This window comes from Falco cherrug, chromosome 11 (genome assembly GCF_023634085.1).
Source record: "Falco cherrug isolate bFalChe1 chromosome 11, bFalChe1.pri, whole genome shotgun sequence".
In the NCBI taxonomy this organism is placed as follows: Eukaryota; Metazoa; Chordata; class Aves; order Falconiformes; family Falconidae; genus Falco; species Falco cherrug.
The window spans coordinates 32292179-32314766 of NC_073707.1; the positions used below are offsets into that span (position 1 = coordinate 32292179).

At 44.6% G+C, this 22588-nt stretch overlaps 1 protein-coding gene across 1 annotated transcript; it reads left to right on the forward strand.

Annotated features, from left to right (window-relative positions):
- The first annotated feature begins 7957 nt into the window (after nucleotides 1-7957).
- On the forward strand, nucleotides 7958-21699 carry CCNL1 (cyclin L1). Its single transcript, XM_055723292.1, has 11 exons — nucleotides 7958-8476; nucleotides 8678-8752; nucleotides 8983-9092; nucleotides 15387-15507; nucleotides 15916-15980; nucleotides 17352-17451; nucleotides 17581-17685; nucleotides 18149-18290; nucleotides 19521-19632; nucleotides 19778-19876; nucleotides 20909-21699. Exons 1-11 carry the CDS (start codon nucleotides 8207-8209, stop codon nucleotides 21255-21257), a joined length of 1548 nt encoding a protein of 515 aa, XP_055579267.1. The 5' UTR covers nucleotides 7958-8206; the 3' UTR covers nucleotides 21258-21699.
- The last annotated feature ends 889 nt before the right edge of the window (nucleotides 21700-22588 follow it).

Genomic DNA, 22588 nt, shown 5'->3' on the forward strand with positions numbered 1-22588 from the left:
CTCCTGCAGTCTATCAGATAAAGTTTCAGGACATGGTCACCCCCCCCAGCCCTGTCCCCCTTCAGCAGGATGTGGTCCTGTGACTTCGGTGCACTCGCTGCCATAGCACAGAGCCTCTCTCAGGCTTGCAAACACGCACCACAGCCTCACCATGCCTGAGGAGCCCAGCTGGGCTGATGGCCGTGCTGCAGCAGGGCTGGGAGTCACCTCTGCCTCCCGCTGCAGCTCAAGGTGGCTGTCAGACCAAAGCATCTCGCTGCAGCTGGACCAGGGCTGCTAATGCAGAGTCTGAATGGGCAGGAAACAAGGCAAGGCTGCCAGTGCTCTGAGCCTATACAGCATGCCTCTGTTGGGCAGTTCCTGGGTAAAGCTGTTCAATCTTAAACAGATTTAACTAGGAAATACTTGCTTGGGCTCAGTCTGCTAGCAAGTACTAGACTGGTGCTTGCATGGCCCAGGATGAGGATAACATGTGTGATGCTTGGGTCTGCAGACTACAAGCGTCACAGCTAGTAACAACAAAACCAGACACTACACTTGCAGCAGCACTTGGTGACTTGTCCGTGCCTGCACATGCTCCTTGGCTTCCCAGGGCTGCATGTGCATTGCTCTGCTTCAGGAGAGAGGGGTAAGCCCTCACCAAGCTAGCATCATCTTTCTTTTTCTGTCCTTTAAAGCTGCAGACTCATGATGCAACCTCTAAAAATAATTCAGGCCTCTCCCTGTAGTGACAAATATCCTCCTGCATGAACCAGAGCTAAATCTGTCTCCAATGTGCGCCTTTCAGGATACAGGCTGTTCTTTTCTGGCCCATCACTGCTTGCTTCTGTTCATGCTCTGCGCTAGCGGCTCTGCTGTGAGTTATTCCAGGTCAACACCTTGACCCTGTACTTCCTTGTTCACACGCCTACAGCTACCAGCCTGTTCAGCTGTGATATATTTGCAAGAACCACATCTGCATACAGGGAAGGTCAGCACTGGAGGACTGCACGCAAAGGACAAACTCAGGCACGTTCCCCGTTCAGGTCTTTCACCATCATGGTGATGCAGGGTGCAAGAGCCTCTTGTTAAAGCAAGGGCCTGTGCAGGGAGTCTGGGGAGTCTGTCCCATGCTCAGTGTCATACTCCCCCATTTGCTATTTGCCCATTTTTTTTTTTTACCTCCAGAGACTATCGGACCCTCGGTAACTTCCCTGGGATGGATCTGAGGCAGGTGCTTGTACAGGCATGCATACAGAGCACATCACTTCTTTAAAGTTCGTGGTGACCAGCTGGTGGGGATAACATCAAGCCTAGTTGTGCATTCCCCAACCCCCCAACTGCCAAAGCAGGCTGGATGTGTCACTGACCTTCCAGGGACAGGCTGCCCTGAGGGATGGGGAGAGCAGAGTCCCCTGCCTGCTCCTGCAGTGTCAGCTCTGCCTGGAGCTGCAGCACACCTCAGGGACATGAAATAGCCTGTTTTTCATGTAATACCCCTCCACGTATTACCTAATAGCACGGAGTTAAACCTGAGGTACAGCAGAAAGCGCCTGCTTCTCAGAACTACTTGGCAGCAGAGACACCATCACATCACTGTCGCACATTTTGGGTAGTTATTGACACTAGTGCAAAGCAATCATTACACTCTCTCAGATCTGCCTGCCTGCATTTTACACATAACTTCAGCTGCTTGTGACCACGTGGTCCATGCCACAGACAAACATGACATGTAGAAGAGCTAAGCCTGCTGAGCTGCTTGCACCCAGCCTCACAAGGTGCTGAAGCACAGGGCTCTAGCCTTAAAGGTCATTATCTTCACATTTTGGCCATTGGGACATTTAGAGAGACAGGCAGGCTTGTGTTAAGGCATAAAGTTCCCATGGTTTAAGGCATCACTGCCCAGTCAGATGCTGTCCCCATTCCTCTGACAGGGTTTGGCACCCCCAGTGTGAGAGTTGTTGGAGCAAACACACGTAACATTTTCCACCTCGAGGTGCTATGGAACAGGTTGGGATTAATCTGGGAATTGTGATCTTGCCCTAGCGAGGGAAGAACTGGCCTGGCCTTGTGGTGACGGTGCAGTTGCAGGCCGCCCTGCCCTTTCTCAGCAGTTGCCTACCGCAATTCAAAGGCCAGTGTGTTAACCTCAAGTGTCAGTTGTAGTTGGACACATTTATCATTTTCTATTTCTCAAAAAAACAGTTTACTTGAGGCACATAACTTGTGTGCAGATAAAATTAGCTCTCCCTGATCTGCATCTGAATACGACTTTTGCTGCTGTATCACTGTCTGACCATGGTAAGGTCTGATAAATCAAATTCCACATGCTTTTGCTTGATTAATGAGAAAACCAGGTGTGAGTTTTAAATGTGCTGGAAAACAGGTTTGAACTAAATTGACTTGAACCATGATGTTCAGTTTGCAAATGCATCAAACTGCTGTTTGCAAATAGGTGAGCTGGTGAACATCAGTCCATAGGAAAAGCTTACAGCTTTTAATACACGGTGAGCATTCCATATTTACTCATTTTCCAAATGCCTTATACTTCTTTGATGGAAGGCTAAGCAATTAGTGTGTATTGTGATAGGAAACCTGAAGGCCTGAATCCATAAACCCAAAAAATGAGAGAGAGATGCAAGCTTTGATTAGCATCCAAATGCTGCAGAGCCTGCACTAAAGTCTTCTGAAAAATCTATAAAATGCTTTTAGAGAAATGTAGCTCTACTGAGAAAGCAAAAGGCAACAAATATTGTATCCTGAGCATGAGATTTGAACACACATATTCCAGTTCAGCAGCATATTTTACATTCTAGATGACAGTATCCTCAAAAAAAAAAAAAACCAAACCAAAAACGTTTGTTTTCACACGGGAACTTTTTAACCTTTTCTTGATGAAGACTTTAAGCCAGTCACAAGCTGCAGCTTCACTGGAATAAGCAAGAAATGAGGAATGCCAAGAGGAATGCCTCTGAAACCGGCAGAGAGCGATTTAGGGAGTAGAAGGTAAAGAATTGGTTAACATGAAATGGAGAAACACACATATAAACGGCTGTATTCATAATTACACTTCTGGTTTCACACAAAGTTATTTATGGTAAAAACTGCAGGATGTAACTCAACGCTACTGAATTCCTCTTTTCTCTTCTGCAACCAGTGAGTAAGAATGTAAAGAAATCACCCTCTGGGAACAATTTCAAATTAGCTTCATTGTTCCTCTGAGCTGTTAATTTAGAGTCCAGAATTGGAGTCTCTATAAATCTTCTATAGAAGTACCTAACTAATTTCTCTACAAGTTATAATTTGACAGAGTAAAACACCCGTTTCTCCAGCCTGAGTAAATGTCACTGCCAAGTCTTTTGGTGCCAAACTCTTTTATATCAATGCAAACCCAGTATTCAACCTATACTGGAAGTGTACTTGCCATCAGAAGTCCTATTAGAGCTGGTAACACATATTTTATCACCAAGACAGGCAATTCTAGATTCTTGGTTAATTTCTCAGATTCAGCATGAAGAATTGCAGTCAATCTCCTAAATGATTTAATTAAAAGTAATAATCAACTTTCTAAAACCTTCAAAGTAAAAAATTTAGTTGAATACAATGAGTAAATCGATCTAATCATAGTCTCCAGTCTTTTAGTCTGGTCTGCTTGATATGATAGCAGAAACTGTCAGGTACCATCAGCTCATGTCAAAATATTTTGCTACCTAACTTCCCATCATATTGTTTTCTTACATACTGACATCTACCATCGTTTATGGAAGTTAGATTTTCCTGTCATCACAGATTCTTATTTCTCCAAGCAAATCCAATCTATTCTGTTAAGGCAATTGCATGTTGCAACTTGCAGTTCTTTGCCAAGAACCTGTTCTTGTATTACCTCTTGTGAAACATACGCTGACAAACCGGTAAAATCCTCAGGGGATTTTAGGCACTGAGGTGGGTGGTCTAATTACCTACTAGGAAGAGGTTTTAGGATCTCCTAAAACTCCCTTCCCACGAGGCTCACTCGGAAGCTGGTGCTACCTTCTTTTCAGCTCAGCCATCCTCTGGCCAATGCAGTTTATCGCTTAGCTTTGAAGTCTGGAACTGCAATGGGAAGCCTGGAAGAATGAAACAGCATTATCAGATGCAGAAATGTGTAAAGGTATGGATGTAGGGCAGACAGCACAGATTCAGAAGACATGATATGCTGCTACATCCCAGTCCCAAATTGCATTGCTTGCTTGGGTGAAGCTGGCGAACCGTTCCCCGCCAAAGGCCTGTGCTCTGGCGGTGCCCCCTGCCAGCTCTGTGCTGCTCACTGCTCGGTGTGGGAGTATTGGCAGCTGCAGGCTGCTGAGGGAGGTGAGGAGGAATGATCATGAAAGGCTGGAGGCAACAAGGCATCAATGCCAAATCTACTTGGACATCAATGTTTCAAATGCTGTATGTGATTGTGGGCTTTTATGTGTGAACATATGACACCAAACACACTTATTTTACCGTCAGTTGCTATCTGTGTACAATTGATTTAAAGAAAGAGCTTCCATGAACTGTACAGTTCCAGGCCAAAGAGCACAAGAGAATTAGGCTCATTAATGCACTCATTCATGACTCAACCAGCAGTTATTGATTGCCATTGTTTTCCAGCAGTATACTGTGTCCTGGCAACAAAGCAGGAACTTGCTATCCTACTTTGTTAACAGGTTTGTCTACTGTGCATATCTGGGTGCACTTCTGCAGCAAGGGGGCCAGTCACATGGACGCTACCTCCTGGATTGTGTTGCAAAATAAAATATTAATGTAACTCCATGTTTACCAGTTTGGAGACATCAAGTACCAGCCACTGCAGGCTGTTTGCACTCTATTTTTAATCACGCTACAGAAAACATGCTGGCATAGCCAAGACCTCCAGTTGCGTAACAGTTGAGGGGACAACACATTGCTCAACTTCATTGAATTAAAAAATATAGATACTAAAACCATCAAGAATTGTTAAGAAGTTTGAGCGACCTAAGGAAAATCAAATACACTTCTCTTCAGGTTTTTAAAACATCCATGTGTAACCTGGAAACACGGAGCGAATTAAAACTGATACACTATGGGTGTGTGCATGGGGAAAAAAAAAAGTGGGCAAATTCCACTGCAATGAGTGACACTTGCTGCTCAAATTACTCAGTTTTCCTTCTTTCCAGTCCATTTAGTACGCATTGCTAACTGCTATGAAAACAGAAAAAGCTGTTTGCCTTCTGTAAACACCAAGGAACCTGGTATTTTCACCTCCAGAATAATTTAAGGGTTAGAGAACTGAACCAAACATGGCAATTTTTTTCCAGCTCCCCTTTTTATTACTATTTATTTAATCTTCAGTACGTTCAAGGGGCTGTAAATTGCTTTTGCCATTGCAGAGATGCTTAGCACTAGCATTGTGTGTTCACTGGACTTTTCTTGGCTCTGTTAATGCAACACATAAGACTGTGGCAGGTTTCTAAAGGGCCAGTGACATTCCAGGTTGGTGGTGGGATTTTTTAAATCTATGTAAAATTGTTTTTAAAACCCTAGTGACAGGACAGTACATGGCTAAAGGGAGGAAGCTTGTGAAAGGACCAGCACGCTAACCTGTCCAACTAACTAGAACCACTGCTGAGTCATGAACCTACAAGTACAGCACCTCCCAATTAAATCCTCTATTTCTATAAAAAGCACTACATCAATGATAGCTACAGACTGGCTCTTAAACCCCAAACTATAAATGGAAAGGGATGGCTCAAAAGCAAACATCGTGTACTGTGGTGATCTTTCTAAAAGACTTCCTTGTAAAACTAGGAAAGTTTGACTAATCATTGTGACTGTGACACAAAATAAGGTGCTATACACACCGCTTCTGAGGAAGAGCAGATCAGGCCATGTGTACCTCAGCCTCCTTCAGCAATGCCATTCCTGTGAAAGCCTGGCAGATTAGACTTCTGCACCAATTTTTCTTGTCCCTGATTAACAATCATGGATCTGCATCTCTCTACAAATGCTTTTATCTTAGGCTCTCTTAGCACAACAAACCCTGGATGCAGTGAACTTACTCTGACCCTTTGCCCAATTAATTATTATACTGCAACTTGGCCTGGTTCCATGGGAGTTAGGCAACCTCATGTCCTGCGAGCCCTGTGCTCTGCTCAGGTTTGCTCATCCTCAACGACCAATGGAAAAAGAAATAATAAATCTTCCCTCTGCCCTCTGCAGAGCTGCAACCCTACCCTCCCTGCCTGTCCCACAAGGTCAAAACTGCACTGATGGGCCCATCTGAGTGACAGGTGTCCTATGCGCATGCATGAAATTATCGTGGCTAGATAATAGTGAGCGTGTCCTCTCTAGCAGATCCTATGGGCCCCAAGCATGCCTCTTTTGAGACATCCCCTGCTGCAGCATAGTCATGGTCTTTTTTTTTCTTGATTTGCGGTCCAGTAGCTGTTTGGGAGTTGCTGCTGGATGATGGATGATGCCAGTGCTGTCAGGCATGCTGGCTCAGCGGAGAGGGGTTATGAGGCGAACCTGCAGGCCGCTGGGCCTGAGCGAAAACAGCTGTGCTCACGCTGAGGAGAAGAGCTCAGAGGCACCCCTGCGGGGAGCTCCTCCCTACTCCCAACCAGGCCTGCGCCGACCGGCCCAGCCTTACTTCCTTCCCCAGACAGGGGCCCGGCGGGGACGGCGGCTGAGGGGACGGCACCCCGCGCCCCCACACAACATGTCGGACAGACGCCCCGAAGGGGGCCTGCCACTCAGGCCGAGCGAGCCAATCAGCTTCGGCAGCTGCCCGTCGGGGCGGGATTTCCCGTTGAGTTCGCGTGCAGTCACGGCGCGGAGGGATACGGCCAGGGGGGCGTGGCGCGGCTCTGCCGAGAAGTGGCGCTGCAGGCGCCGGGAGTTTCCCGCTCGCCGCGTTCTGGGGTAGTTGCGACAGGCGAGCGGGTCGCGATGGGGTCTGCTGAGGCCGTGGTGGGGCTGCCGCCGTGTCCGGAGGCAGAGGCGGGTGTCGCCTGCGCAGCCGCTGGCCCCGTGCCCGTGCTGAGGCGATGACCGGAGGTCCAGCGTGGGGGGCCGCCTCGCCGTGCTCAGCGTGGGGACGGTGCGGGCACCCCCGTGTCGTCCTTCCCGAGTGTCCCGGCCCGCTCAGGAACCTTTTGCAGCCACCCCCTCGGGAAGAGGAACAGCCGGTGCCAGAGAGGGAGGGCAGCTGTGCTGCCGCGGCCAGGGCAACACACTGATAGATTTTCTTCCACGTAAGAAATGGTGAAGTTGAGCACTACGAAATCCTGGTGCCGTATTTGTGCAGTTTGCAGGGTGGTAACCAAACGGTCCATGTCTTGTCATAATAATTATTTTTAGGCAGCAGGTAACATTGCAGTGGAAACACTTCCGACAGTATCAGTATCCTGGGCCAATGAAAGAGGACTATTAGTAGCTCCGAGGTACTTTTTTATTGGAAATAAACACTGTATGTGGCACGCCTGTCATCCGAGATCAGTGGAGCTACCATACAGCTACCTACAGTACCTGTTTTAGGGGTTTTTTTTATTAATACCCCTTAATAAAATTAAATGGAAGGTTAACTATTTTGCTGGAGGTATGCTTCTAGTCTGGTAACAGCCCGCCTTCTGTCAGTATTGTACTACAGCCATCCTGGTTTATTTTATTACTCATTTTTTCTCCCGCATGTGATGCAGCGCAAGCACCAAAGGCCTACAGCAGCTCCTGCTCGCCTCCAGGGCACGAGCCGCTTCACCGATACAGTCCATGCAGTTCTCCTTCCCCTTGCTGCTGTGAAGCACACAGTGCAGTTACTTTTCAATTTAGTACCTTTCGGAGCGGATGTACAAAAACCCAACCAGTAACCCCAGCCGCCGCCCGGGGGCAGCTGCGGTGGAGCCGCCCCCTCCCCACGGGCGGGCCCACGCGTGCCCTCATTTCCTTCCCCGCTCGCCAAAGGGGATCCTCGCCTCAGGCGAGGCACGTTTGACCCGTGGCGGCCCGCGGGGACAGCCGCGCCGCCCCGCTATCTCCCGGCGAGCCCCGTCGGGGTGGCAGCGCCGGGAGGTGCCAGTGCCACCGCCACCGTAGGCACCGGGTGGGGCGGGCGGACTTTTTTTTCCCGGCGTGCCGTGCGCCGGCGCCGTTGTGTGCTGCGTCACAGCGCCAGCCGCGTTAGTCTGTGCGTGGCCGGCTCCGGGTGCGGACGGGCTTCGCCATCATGGCATCCGCCGCCACACACCCGGCTCCCCCCGCCGCCGCCACCGCTAGTGTTGCTCCCCCGCCGGCTCCCGCCGCTCCGGGCATCCTTATCGGCGACCGGCTCTACTCGGAGGTGTCGCTCACCATCGACCACTCGCTCATCCCGGAGGAGCGCCTCTCGCCTACCCCCTCCATGCAGGACGGCCTAGACCTGCAGTGCGAGACCGACCTGCGCATCCTGGGCTGCGAGCTCATCCAGGCGGCCGGCATCCTCCTCCGCCTGCCGCAGGTGGGTGCGCGTCCCGGGGCGGCGGGGAGGGCGGTGGGGAGGGCGGGCGCCGCCATTGTGGCGCGGCGGGAAGGGCGGGCGAGGCGGCCGCGCGGGGGGTGGCGGCGCCAGCTGGTGCCTGACACAAAATGGCGGCGCCGGCGGCTGGGCCCGGTGACTGACTCCCGCTCCTTCCTCCTCCTCCCCGCTTTGCGTTCATAGGTGGCGATGGCGACGGGGCAGGTGCTGTTTCATCGGTTCTTCTATTCGAAGTCTTTCGTCAAGCACAGCTTCGAGGTGAGCGCGGCACGGCCCGGCGGGGAAGCCGGAGGGGGGAGACGGGCGGGGGAGTTGGAGGAGCGGAGCGGGCGCTGTTCTGGGGACCGGTGAATTTGGCTAGCCACACGCCAAACGGGACGCTCTCTTGGAGCGTTTAGGCCACGGTTTTTTTGCCCTTTTCTTGTGTGTAATTTTGGTCTTTATGAGATTAAAACCCATCTGCTTATAGAAACGGGTCTTCCTTTCAGATTGTTGCTATGGCCTGTATCAATCTCGCATCCAAAATTGAAGAGGCGCCTCGTCGTATAAGGGACGTGATCAACGTGTTTCATCATTTACGTCAGTTAAGAGCAAAAAGGTAAGACTAGCTTTGTTGTGAACACAAGCATCTCTTGTCACTAATGTACACTGCAGTTTTCAATTCACAGTATTTTTCCAGGCTAAGTTCAACGACCTAAAATTGAGAAGGGAGTGCTCGTTGGCTGCTGTGTAGGCAGTGCAGTTCAATGCTGACTTCTTCTACCAATAACTCTTTTTTTTTCACTTGGTAGACTCGTTGTCATTACTTACGTACTCACAAGTATTGGTTCTAGTTTGAGGTCCATGGTTGTAGTTTTAGGTCTGTTGCTAACTGATCTTTGGTGTCTTGTTCTTGAAAGGTTGTCTTAGGTGTGACTAGCCAGTTAGTGGGTTGCTGTATATTCTCCAGACTTTTAACCATGTTCAGTAGTCGTAATGCTTTGCTTTTCTTAGTACGTAGCTGTCCAGATGTGGTTATGGTGCCAATAAAGTATTGGTTAATAAAAGATGGCAGCTGAACTTTACCCAGTGACGATAGTGTTACCTTTTAGAAAAACCCGTTTTTGAAAGTGTCTGAGAGAGCGTGGTTTGGCCTACAGTGTTTGCTGCTTTAATGACACCGCTTCAACAAGGAATGTGTAATTGAGTCTTGGAAGCTGAAGGCATCTTTAATTGCAGAAAGCGAGACTTGTGTCTTTCACGGTACTGTGTGCTTGTGTTAGTGAAGTTGGAGTGTAAGCTTACCTGATCTGTGTGCAGATCTGGGTAACTGCTGAATTGTAGAGCTGTTTTCAGTTGTGAGTGCCTAATCCTGCTTTTTGTGTGTAAAGCGATGTATGTTTTCCTGTGTAAAGCAAATTAACTTGACATATTGGAACAAGGGATGGTTGAAGGGAAAGAATTTTATAAATTGCTATTAGATGCAAAATGCGTTTAAATCTGTCATGCAGCAGTGTTGGTCTGTGAGATTGGAGACGTCAGCTATGATGAAGTAGCTTTACTTATAGTGGCCAGTTGCTTAAAGTGTAAGGTAATCCATAGTTACAGAAAGATTTTGGTTTTAGCTAGATTCTTAAATTGACACTTTCATTCCTCTATCACCAGGTTACAGCAGGAATTTAAAATTTAGTGTCATGTAACCTTTTATGAGGAGTGGAAATCCCTTAGGGAAATGAGCCGTTTGCTTCTGTTGCATCTAAAACTTCCACTTTTAATGATTTGTGCTCATGTTTTACCTGGTTTTAGATAAAAGAAGAATGATTTGGTGTTATACTTTGGAACTTAGCTTTGCTGGTTGGTTTGTCTGTTTGCTTTTTAAAAAGTTGATATCCCTGGTGGCCCCAAGAGAATTTTGTGAAGTTATGCTGGATGTTACTCAGCGGTATTGTTTCTTACTGCAGTTGTGATAAGGGAGTCCGGTTATTGGAATTATTGAAGCTGGTTCAGTGGTTCAGAATGTTTTGGCCTTCATCCAGGAAGTGAAGGTTAATTAATCATATGCAGTGCTTTTCTTTGCAATGAGAATATGAATTAGTTGTTTCTTTGTGCTGTGCGAAGGATCAGAGAAACTGAACTTAACCTGTGAACTTAAATCTTTCCAGCTAGCCTGTTCCAAATCAGAATGTCACTTGTGCATGTTACATGGTGTCTAAAATGCATCATGTCGAGAGAAATCGTGCACTCCTACCCATTATTTTCTGGAGAAATGGGTATTGTTGCTCTGAGGTTCTGAGTGAATCTGCATGAAAGTAATCTTAAAAATGCTGAAGTCTGAGATTCAGACTTGCCTTTTTTTTTTTTTTTTTTTAGCAAGCAGGATGTAAACGTTTTTCTGTACTTTTTACAAGATTACAGTTACATAATCTGTACACGTTATTAACTTCAACTCTTTTTTCCCTTGCAACCGACTATACAGCGACCAGCTACATTTACCAAAGCCTGGGTGATGTGGAGTGGTACATAAAGATGAAGCTGTCGTCATGGCAACAGTGAGTGAAGTATCGAAAATCCCCAAGGAGAAGCCAGTGCTCTGAGAATAGGTCACTGGAATCGGGGGACTAACAGGTTGGCCGCTGGTGAACCATTTGGAAGAACTCCTGTATCTTGTTATAAGCTTTTTTCTTTGCTGTCCAGGTTTTTAGAATACTAGCTTAATCTTCTTTCGGTTTTTTGTTTTGTTTTTTTATCTGATGCTAACACTTAGGCTCTAGTTAGTTTCTCACACACAACCCAGCACTGAAACAAGCAGTCGGGCTGCTATACTTTCTTTTTGCCTCTAGTCTAGTATTTCTGTTAACTGAAGCTCTTAACCTGCACATGAAGTTTGAGTAGTTTGAGTAGACTTGCTTGCTTTCTTGAACAGTTTTGGGTTCTTGGTTCCACTTTCTGGCTCTGTATAATTGCAGTTTGAATTCATAGTAAAATATGCCTTCACAAGGATACGGAAGTCTTGAATTGTAAAGCTTTTTATACAAATCATTATGTAAGCAGTCCCTTATATGTACGTGTTTGCAGATCTGGGAATTGCACTGGAATTTTCTTTTTGTAAGACCTGTAGTCAACTGAGTTAACTGCTAGGTGGTATTTCTAATACTGAGAAGTAAGAAAAATCTAAAAAAGTGTTTTGGACAAGCATACTTTCATTTGGATCTTTCACGAGCATATGTCATGTAGTACTGCATGTAAAAATGTTTGTGCATGGAGAAAAAAGCTCGTATTATGAAAATACTGGTTTTTAAAAAATTGTGTGCCGAAACCACTGTGTTCTGAGCGAAGTGCAACTATTGTTTAACATGTAGAATGTAGTTTGAAGTTGATTTTATTTATCTTAAATGTGCCTGAAAGCTGCAGAAAGTCCTTACGGGACTGGAACCAAATGTGACTCCTGTCATTGTGTTATCTCACAAATGTTGGTTTGAGATGCTCAGTCAGCTGTTCTTCTGTTGCAGCAAACAGGTTCATGCAGTTGTGTTGGAACTGGCCTGTATTAATAATACATACTACTTAGTGTTCCTCAAACTGTTCTATAAATCTGTGGTGCTTGTATTTACGATGTTGGACACAAATATAGAACTTAATTTCTTCTCTCTTATTTTGACTAGGGTAACAGAGATCTGGTCTTTAAAACGAGATGCTGTTGTTACACTGTACTTGTCAGAAGTACTTCTCGCATTTTGAACAAAACTACATGCAGGGCACTTTTCCTCCAAAGTATTAGACATTACAAAGGCATCAAATTTTAATATTACATCAAATGAAGATGTAGCTGTATCAATGTAGGTTTCATTTGTCAGGGGGATTTAAAAAAAAAAAGGATACTTGTAATTTATTTATTGTTACAAACACATTACAGCGTGTGTTAATCTTCTGGGTTGTTACGCAATCTCAAAATCCATATGAAGTTTTGCGACTCTGTGTTTGATTGACTTACCTGAACGGGCACTGTGTGCATTCTGTTCCTAAGTCTAAAGTCTTGCCTGGAGCTCTAGTGCTGATCTGTGAAAACAGATTCAAAGTAAGAATTTATAATACTAGTTGGCTATATAGGGCTTGAAGCTTATATTTTATATATAAGCTTATAAATTATTTTTCTCTTGTTTGCTACTTGGAACTAAAATGTTTGGACTGAAAACTTAAGTGCAGCAAATGGCAGTAGCACGAAGTTCCTCTTTTTTTCTTTCCTCAGTAGGAAATCTAAGAAATTTTCCAGAGGGAAATCTCTGAAGCTTCCAGCATCTAAATAATTGTGCATACCAACACTTTGGAGTTTGTGGCAAAAGTGCTAAACTGGTAAATCTTAATGCAGTGGGGAACTTGATTTCTGCTGGTAATAAGGTGCAGTAAGGTTTTCCACAGATTTTTATTTTGCATAAGTGGAAAAAAAGGCTGCATTTGTCTTTATTTCTTGAAATACAGTCTGGATAATCTGATGGTTTTCATGGCTTCCTTAGATCTGTAGATATCTCAAACTTTTATCATAAGTGACCAGAGTAACATGGAACTGCAGAGTAAAGCATGCTTCCAGGTGTCTGAATTCTGAGTTTCCTGTCCCTTTGCTGTTCAACATGTACAACCAAAGTATGAACTGTTTGTGCTGATCCTGTGGCCCTGTAGAAGGACAGTGGAAAGCTTGAAATGCAGTAAGGCTCACAGTCTTCCCTGTTGCACTTCAAGTTACCCTATTGTGTTTTCATAATACTGACTTTTTTACATAGCTTTGAGAATGCAAAGACGTGGATGATAGTAACTCTCCAGCAGGTTGTTGGGTGGTCCCATGCAGTCATGTTGTCCTGCTGTTGATTTTTTTCTTTTTGACTGGAAGTCATAGTTGCCTTAACTGTTTCATCCCAAGATTTTTCATCTCTCATGAAGTGTTCTGCTAACAAGATAAGCTGAGCCTGGACACCTAAACTCACTCTGGATGATGCCTTGCAGATCCTCTTAATGCCAGTGATCTATAGATAAAATTATATGAAGTAGTATTGGAGGAAATGTTATATAAAACCAGTATAGCTAGTTGAAATGGATTGAATGTGAGACAACTTCTTGGATTTGAAGAACTTCAGCTTGGTTCTTCCGGTCTCTGTGTTCAGACAGCCTTTATGTGCTGCAGCGTTCAGATAAAATCATAGCCTCTCTACCCAAGTAGTTACTTTACAGAAACTTAAAAAGATTTTTTCTTTTCCAGTGAATTTTGGGGGGACACCAGAACCAATCAAACAGAAGCCCACATTCTGTCTTGGTTATATTTAGAGCAGCTGAAATCACAAACTTTGTAAACTTGCCCTGATCAGTAACATTAACGCTTAATTAGAGAAGTTACATTTATGTAACGTGGAAAAGATGGCATTTTTTTAGGAGACCAAGGTAGTAAGACTTGCACTTAAATTGTAGGTCCTTCATAGCACCAGGAAGCTTCAGTGGTTCATCTCAGACCTCCTGGGAAGTGCTTCTCACCCTGTTGGGAAAAGCAGGGGGAGCTCACACTTCAAATGCATGGTTATACAATATGGTGCTTGCATTAGTGAAGTGGGTCACTTGTTGTATCCTTTAACCAAGGTAGTAATCATCCTTGTATGTGACTGCAGAAGTCTTCGCATAAATTCATTATTGAAGTTAGGAAGCCCCTCAGCTGGCCTTGTAATTGACCCCGGGGTCTTGAGTCTGGGGGTTTTGAGTGCGTTTTTTCTTCATCTGTGTTCTGTCAGGGAGGAGAAGTGTGATCCACTTGTGGAACTTGCGTGGAATCAAAAAGGACAAGTTAGTAGTGAAATTCTTTGTCTGATAAAATGGAACCTGTATTCTGAATCCACTTTGCATTGCTACTTTTGTTCTTTGAAGGTAATACAAGATAAATTGGTCACCAGTGCTTGGGGTACACTGGGTGTATGATGTGAACAAGCTGTTTTATTGGAGTGTAACTAGTTGCAAAAACATTCTGCTTTGGAAAGCATCTGGAGTCTCTGAGGCATACTGCAAACAGGGAAAAAGGTGATCTGTCTTTAGGTGGAAGTTTAAAATGCACGATATGGAATGTTGAAAGGTCAAGTCTAAGCACAGACAGAAAAGAGTATGAATGGAGTTTGCTTGTGCATAAAGTACACAGCAAGTTATCTTAGTTAAAATTTAAAAAATGCTCTGGAGAGTTCAGGTGTTGGATTTGGAAGGAATTAGGAATTGGTAGTGCTAGACTTGGGAATACTTCTCTGTGAAATGAGTTCTTGTTCTGCAGATGCAAGTAGCAGAAGTGGCACGATACCCGCTGATCAGTGGGTCAAGCATTCAGAATCACAGGCAGATGTGACACCACTGCAGAGGTTTAAGTCTTTGTTTTACTAGGCTTTTTGTATGTCACGGTAGCAGGGCTGCCTTTTGTTCTCTGAAGATCTGAATGATCTTGTCTTCCAATGCATGGGGAAACTGCAGTTCATAAAGCACAAGCTTGCTACTTTTGTATCAGTCAGAAAACCTTCTAGCCTGCTTTTGCTTTGAAGGCCTACCTAGCAAAGGCAGTTGTCTCATGTTTCGACCCCCACGTCTGTCATGAAGTGTAAAGGTTTCTTTGAGGTCTTTGCTGTAAAGGTGATTTTCATTCCAGCAGCTGGGCCAGCATAGTCTGCATACACAGTAGCAAAAAATTACTTTTTTTCTTAGCCATCTAATCTGTAGCTGGTCAAAAGCAGAAACTAAACTAGTTTATCTAAACTTGGACAGCACAAGATTAATGCTTAAACTTGCTTGCAGGAGTTGAAAAACGGTTTCTGTTGCCATTAGTTGGTTGGAAGGGAAAACAGAGATGCCACTGTTTTTGGATATGCAAAACAGTTTTGATTTTATTTCTTGCAAACTATAGGACTCCAAGCCCCCTGATACTTGATCAGAACTACATAAACACCAAAAATCAAGTAATCAAAGCAGAAAGGAGGGTACTGAAGGAGTTGGGATTTTGTGTTCATGTCAAGCATCCACATAAGGTGAGTTATCAAAAATAATATAATTGTAAATTCTATTCTACCTTGATGGCAGCATTGTGAGCTGTTGAACGAGAAACGCAGGTGTTAAAATGACCTGGTTATTTCTTCTCTTTATTCCTTAGTAGTTATAATGAATGCTTTTGGCAGAGTGCTTGGGCAAATAGTCATATTAACTTCGTTAGAAATTGCTTCCTTGGGAAGTGTTAAAGGTGACTTTTTGAAAAGCATAGAAAAGTAGTAAAATACAGAATTGTCTGAATATGACTGGATGATGCATGAGCTTACAGTGTATGTATGCTTGGAAAGGAGGCATTTGTTTTGGCATACTGCTTGATTATACTGTTGCTTTATATGTTAAAACTGAGTCGTGGTTTTCTTTTTCTTCCCCCTCCCCCCCTTATTCCTCAGATCATTGTTATGTATTTACAAGTCTTAGAATGTGAACGTAATCAAACCCTGGTACAGACAGCCTGGTAAGTTGTAACTTTCCATTCTTTTCCTAGCCAGGAAAATAGTAGCAGAAATAACAAGCCTGACGATCCATATGCAAAGCAATGAGATGTAAGTTATTACACAAATACATGCTTTTAAAATACTTTAGTGCTTGTTTCTGCTTACTATTTTCGTGGCTTGATTCCAACATAGTAGTGGAGAACTCAATTTAACTTTGTTCTTTTTTCTACTCTTTAATTAAAGGGTAGTCCATGATGGTAAGTCATAGAGCTCTGCCCTCTGCACCTCAGCCCATGACCTGGGGATGGCCTGTTTGGCTGCCCTTCTCTCCAGCCAACCCAGTGCAAGCTCTCATCCGAGATTCACTGAAGTGGTCCATATCCATCGGGCAGCATCTTCTAGTTCTGTCTGGGTGTCAAAAGGATTTGTATATTTGTTTTTAGAAGTAACTGTTAAAAAATGTTTCTAAATGTATTTGTTGCCTAGCTACTGTATACTGTAGTGTATTTAAAGGACACATGGGGTAGATTTTCTGCCAACACTTACTTAGTTGACTTAGCATTTGGCTAAACTTGAGTTTTTTTTTAAAAAAAAAAAAAGTAAATTACAGTGCATGCAGCATGTTCACTTAGAAGCCATACTGGGCATGGTTTTCTGTAGAGTCAATACTTACTGACTGCTGTTCATTTCTTTCCTGTAGCACAGTAACATAGAAATCGATGGAGGTCTCTGCTGTTTTTATGTATCTCTTGGCATGTGTTGCTTGGTAGTGCCACCGTGGTGGAAGAACAGTAGCTTAGTGAAGTGGGAGACCCATTACTAACTTGCAGGTCTTTTTCCAACACTCAGTGAGCAAATTGGATGCTTCTTTCTCTGGATGAAGTTAATGTGGCTCGAGACACTCATAAGATTCAAATGCAATGTTTTATGAACTTTATAGGTTGCATCTAGCCTCTGGAAAATGGTAGGTTAAAAATGTACCGTGCTTTCATACTTGCATTTGAGTTTTAAGCATATTGGGTTTTAAATATGAGAATGTTTATGTTTAAAGCGAACAGCTGGACAGATGAAAAGTACTTGTTAGATTTTTAACTCAGTGGACACTTCACAGTATAACTTAACATACCTACCTAAGGAAGTAGCCATTACATACGATTACTTGCATTGGGGTTTCAAAACAATGGCAATGGTGCAAACTTTGTTACAGAAGTAACAATATAGACATCAAATACAATAATTTGAAAGAAACCAAGTGTTCAATATAATAACAGAAAAAAAAATAAAGTCAATTGAGTCTCCAGTATTGCTACCCTCTAAATAAAAATACGTAAACTGGAGATCCAGCCTTTCATAATTGTTTGGGTTTTTCTTGTTGTTTGTTTTTTTTTTAGGAATTACATGAATGACAGCCTTCGAACAAATGTGTTTGTTCGCTTTCAGCCAGAGACTATAGCATGTGCTTGCATTTATCTTGCTGCTAGGGCTCTGCAGGTGGGTATTCATCTATCTTTAGCATTGCCTTTTATTGCTAGTAATTTGGTTTCAAGAAAACTAAAAAATTTTAAACAAATGCTTGGTCTGTAATCTCTGTCATTAAGCTTTTGGTTGTTCTATTTTCAGATTCCACTACCTACCCGTCCTCACTGGTTCTTGCTCTTTGGTACCACAGAAGAGGAGATCCAGGAGATATGCTTAACAACTCTTAAGCTTTATACCAGAAAAAAGGTAACTTTGAGATGTTCATTCTTCCTGTTCATTTTCCAGTGCAGCTTGAGCTGTCTCGGTTGTCTAAGATTAGGGGTCCTCAAACTTTTTAACCAGGGAGCCGGTGCGTAGATGAAGTGGCAGGCAGTCATCTGTGGCTGCCTGATTTCCCCCCCTGCCCCAAACCCTGGCGGGGGGGTTCTGTAAATACGGGGGGCCGGATTGAGGACCCTGGGGGACTGTATCCAGCCCGCGGGCCGTAGTTTGAGGACCCCTGGTCTAAGATATTTGGGGACACCTCATACAGATCTGCTAATTGGAAAGCCTCTGCTTTGTGGTCCTCTGAGGGGCGTGTGAGAAGAACTTACAGAAGTTAGTCACATTATGGGACAGATGATTAAAAGATAATTGAATATCTTTCAGAAATGAGATGGAAGTATGAATTGCATTAGTTCAGATTCTTACCACATTGTTACTTTAACAGCCCAATTATGAATTCCTGGATAAAGAAGTAGAAAAGAGGAAAATGGCACTACAGGAAGCTAAACTGAAGGCAAAAGGTTTAAATCCAGATGGAACTCCAGCACTTTCAGCATTGGGTGGCTTTTCTCCTGCATCCAAACCATGTAAGTTTTTCTGAACAGAAACTTGCATAATACTTTTTGATGAGTCTTCTAAATCTGTGTCCCAAGGTGTTAAGAAAAAGCAGTGTGCTTCTTGAGCTTCTAGACAATGTAGGCTTTCTCACAGAACTAAGAAGCAAGAGAAATCTTTTCTTTTTTTAAAACAAATTTCTCAAACCAGTTCCAGTACCTTGAAATGGCAGATTAGAGGGGGAAGGGATGCTTTACTCCGTACCTCCACAGGTGGAAGAGTGAGATATTAATAATACACACCCGTAAGATAATGGTGTTACAAAAATGTCCAGACCCAGGAGTTTGTCTATTGCTGTGTTGTGAAGAGAGAGTCTCAGGATTTAATCTGGAAGGGTGATGTAGCAATAGTAGCCTTCGTGGTTCCTTTTGCAGCAGGTATCTCTGAAAATTGCTTTCTCTGCCTTTTTTTTTTTTTTTTTTTTTTTTAATGTACATGTCAGCTGTTAAAGTGCCGTGAAGGAAGACAGCTTATAGTCAGGAAATGGAGAAGGCAAAGTCACAGTGCTGGCTTGGCATTAGCGTGAATAAGTTGTGATGCATATCGTGAACTGGCCAGTAAATCCATCTGGACTCTACACTCTGATGGCTATTGAGTGAGGAAGCTGCGCTGTAAGTCCTGATGCAGCACCTCTGCCTTACTGTCGGCAGGCCAGATACAAATGCGTCGTTCTTGCGTAGTAGCCCTTCCCTGAAAAGGTGAATCAATCTCTGGGCTACATCAGCTGTCTGTAGAGACAGATTGAATTCTAAACTAAGTAAGGTTTTTTTTGTTAACTCGTATTTGTACCATTAATATAAAAATGAAATCTAGTTCTCCTGTTCAGTCATTATTCTCTATAGTATTGGAAATTAACTGTCAGGGTAACAGTTGAAGTCACATATTTTGTGGGCCATAAGGGCAGCTTTTATTTTGTACTACTTGGGCTCCAGTGGACAAAATCTCTAACCAGCAGCTTGGCTTGCAGGTAAATAGTGGTGTTCTCTGCCCTCCCTGCCAGCAGCTGGCTTTAAACTGTGTATCTCCCCACGAGCATCTCATTGCAGTGTTCTCTTGTAGATGGAAAGATGGGATGAAATAGTAGCTATTGAGTTCATATTTGTATTTTGTGCAAACACCGGCAAAGGTGTGTAAAGGATAAAATATGTTTAAGAAAGTCTGTGGATAAAATACCTAATTTTGAATTTAAATTCAATTCTTAGCTTCCCCAAGAGAAGTAAAAACTGAAGAGAAGACTCCAGTCTCTGTGAATACCAAAACCATTAAAAAAGAGCCAGAAGAGAGGCAGCAAGCTTCAAAGAGCCCTTACAATGGGTAGGTAAAAGTCTTCCTGATGAAGAGGATACTTCTGTAAAGATGGTTTCTTCAACTGAAGTACAGTCTACTTCTGAGCTAGTTCGTGGAAGTAGCAAGCGCCTCAGGTATGTAACTTTTTTCATTTATTTTTTTTCCCCAAAAGCATGAGAAAAGAAAGCAAGAGAAGTAGAAGCAGCAGAAGTGCTAGTCGATCTAGGTCAAGAACAAAGTCAAGGTCTCGATCACATACTCCTAGGCGGCAGTAAGTAGTGGATTTTGCGTTGGGTGGGGTGGGGTTGTGGGGCAGGGGCAGGGGTTTTTGCGGGATTTTCTTTTTCATCCTACTTAGTTCTCCGGGATATTTCAGTAGGGCTTTTCACTTTGAATAAGTAGGGTTGCTGCAAGTAGCCTGTAGGTGCTTAGTACAGGCTTTTAACTGCTGGCCAGGAAAAGTGTGAGACTTGGGTCTGGCTGTAGGCTCTCGGTTCCTGACATGAAGCAGTTCTGTTGGTAACCATGCCGTTAACGGTTGAAGCTGTAAAAGCTTTGCTGTAAAATGGAAGCTTAAGACTATCCTAACAGCATGTGTAGGCGATGAGTCTGTGATGGAAGGAGTGTAAGGTAGTCTTAGCCTGTGTGATGATGTTCCCCGGGAGTCCATTGTAAATGGGCGCAGTCTCTTGGGACTCGGTCCGCTGGGAAGGGGCGAGAAGTGCCATAGGGGCCAGGTACACTGTCGCAGCTTGCTTCCGAAGGCGTGCGAGGATGTATCTTCAGTCAGTGTTGCATGGTGCTCTGCCTGGCTCTTCAGTACTCTGCCTCTCTTCTGTGACTGGGGAAGAGGGGGAGCTGTGCAGGGTGATGTGCTGATAGCTGCTGGCTTTACGTATCTATCTATCTATCTATATCTTTTTAAAGAATCTTCAGGCTGACATCCAAGTTGGAGACTGCCAGCTTGGATCTCAGTCAAGTGTTTCCCTAAGTGTTGCAGACTTGGGCTGATCACTGAAGGAAAAAAGGCAATAACCAGTTTGCAATCTGGTGTTGAGGGGAAGATGAAACAATTACAAGAAGCACTACATTCTGGGTTTGGTTTGGGCTTTTTGTTTTCAAAGGAAGTCAACTCAAAGGCATGTTTAGGGGGGAGGGGGGGTCACTCATTCATCAGCTCTCCCTGTGGAATAGTCTCTGACTTCTTCCTTCTTCCAGTAACTTGGAAATTCCTAAACGTTGATTGGGGGTTTTTTTCTTCCATGTGGAAGACTTGCTTTAACTTTTAGTGCTTTTCTGTAAGCTACAACAATAGGCGGAGCCTGTCTGGGACATACAGCTCAAGGTCAAGAAGCAGGTCCCGCAGCCACAGTGGCAGCCCTCGCCGACACCACAATCATGGCTTGCCACACCTGAAGACCAAGCATAGCAAGGAAGACCTGAAGAGTGCAAATAGACATGGTCACAAGAGGAAAAAATCACGTTCACGTTCTCAGAGCAAATCCAGGGATCATTCTGATGCTGCCAAGAAGCACAGGCACGAGCGGGGACACCACAGAGACCGGCGCGAGAGATCCCGCTCCTTCGAGAGATCTCACAAAGGCAAACACCACGGCAGCAGCCGGTCAGGACACAGCAGGCACAGGCGCTGAGACTTCGCTCCTGCACCAGATTCTAGTTCAGTCTGTATATAATAAAGGGACTCTATTTGCAAAGAAAGGAACTGAATAGGATTTGATTAATTTAAACCCAATATCTGATTTTTTTCTAAAACATGTAGAAGACTTTTCTTTTGGGAAAGAAACTGTTACCAATTTTTGCACATAATACCTTAGCAGTATCGGATTGGTGGAAAACAGCGATAAGGCTATATTGTATGTATTAGAGTTGTGTATTGTTTATTGATATGAGAACTGGAGAGTGAGTTTCTGTAAAAAGGCAAAATGTACCTTATTTTTATACAAGTCAATTGCAGACACTTATATTTAAGTATAGTTATTTGTTTAAACAATGGTGGATACTTTCTTACACTGGTTTTAGTCTGCATGTGTTAAAAGATTTTTACAAGAAATAAAATATAAAGCTTTTTTTTAACTGCCTGTTGCATGTCAAATGTATTGGAACTAAACTGGATTTTCTTAAATGCTGTTGCTGTGACCAGTGGATGCAGATAGGACATTGGGGACGGTGATGTGCTGCTCATGTGAACACAGGACTCGGTCTGTGCCCTTCCTAGGGGAGGCAGGTCTGCCCCGACACCCGTGCAGCGCTGGGACCTCTGAAGCGTAGTGGGGGAACCTGTGATAGCTGCCTGGCACAAGCCACAGGTAGGCTACTGGTGGGGGCTACTCATGGCCCGGCTTGCCTCCTGGCTGCCCCCGGGGAGACGGGGATCCCTTCCCAGCCCACCTCTGGCAGAAGCAGGTGAGTTGCTGTCACCTGCTGTTTGGCTTGGTTGTGCTGGAAGTGCAAAGTAGGCAAGTAGTGTCCCTGGGGGATCGCGTTGGGGAATTCTTATTTCCCTCCTGTTCCCGCTGGTGGGGTGAGGCAGTAGAAAGAACGATCCTGTTGGTGGTGGGGCTTGGGGAAACGGGCTGAAATGGATTGTGTGTGCCCCAGTGCAGAGCGGAGCGCTTGCTGCGGGGGATCCGAGCGCCTGGCCGTGGTTGCAGGAAAAGGAGAGGTGAAATAGATGTGTGAGGGGCTGGGTTTGCTCTCCAGGTGCTGCTCGGGGGGGTGGGGGTGGTGGTGGTGGTGTGTTAAGAAAACCTGAAACCTGAAGGCATGAGGTGTTTGCACTCCTCGGCAGGCTTTATTTGCTAACCGGGAGTCCCTTCAGGGGTGAAGCCACTAATGCAGCACAAAAAGACCTTTGCTCTCCCCACAAAAAGATCTCTGCTCTCCCAAAACGCTTCTCACAGTTTAACTGCTCCGGCTGAGGGGGGCTTGGCAGAGGGCAGAGCGTGGGAGCAGCCTGAAATGG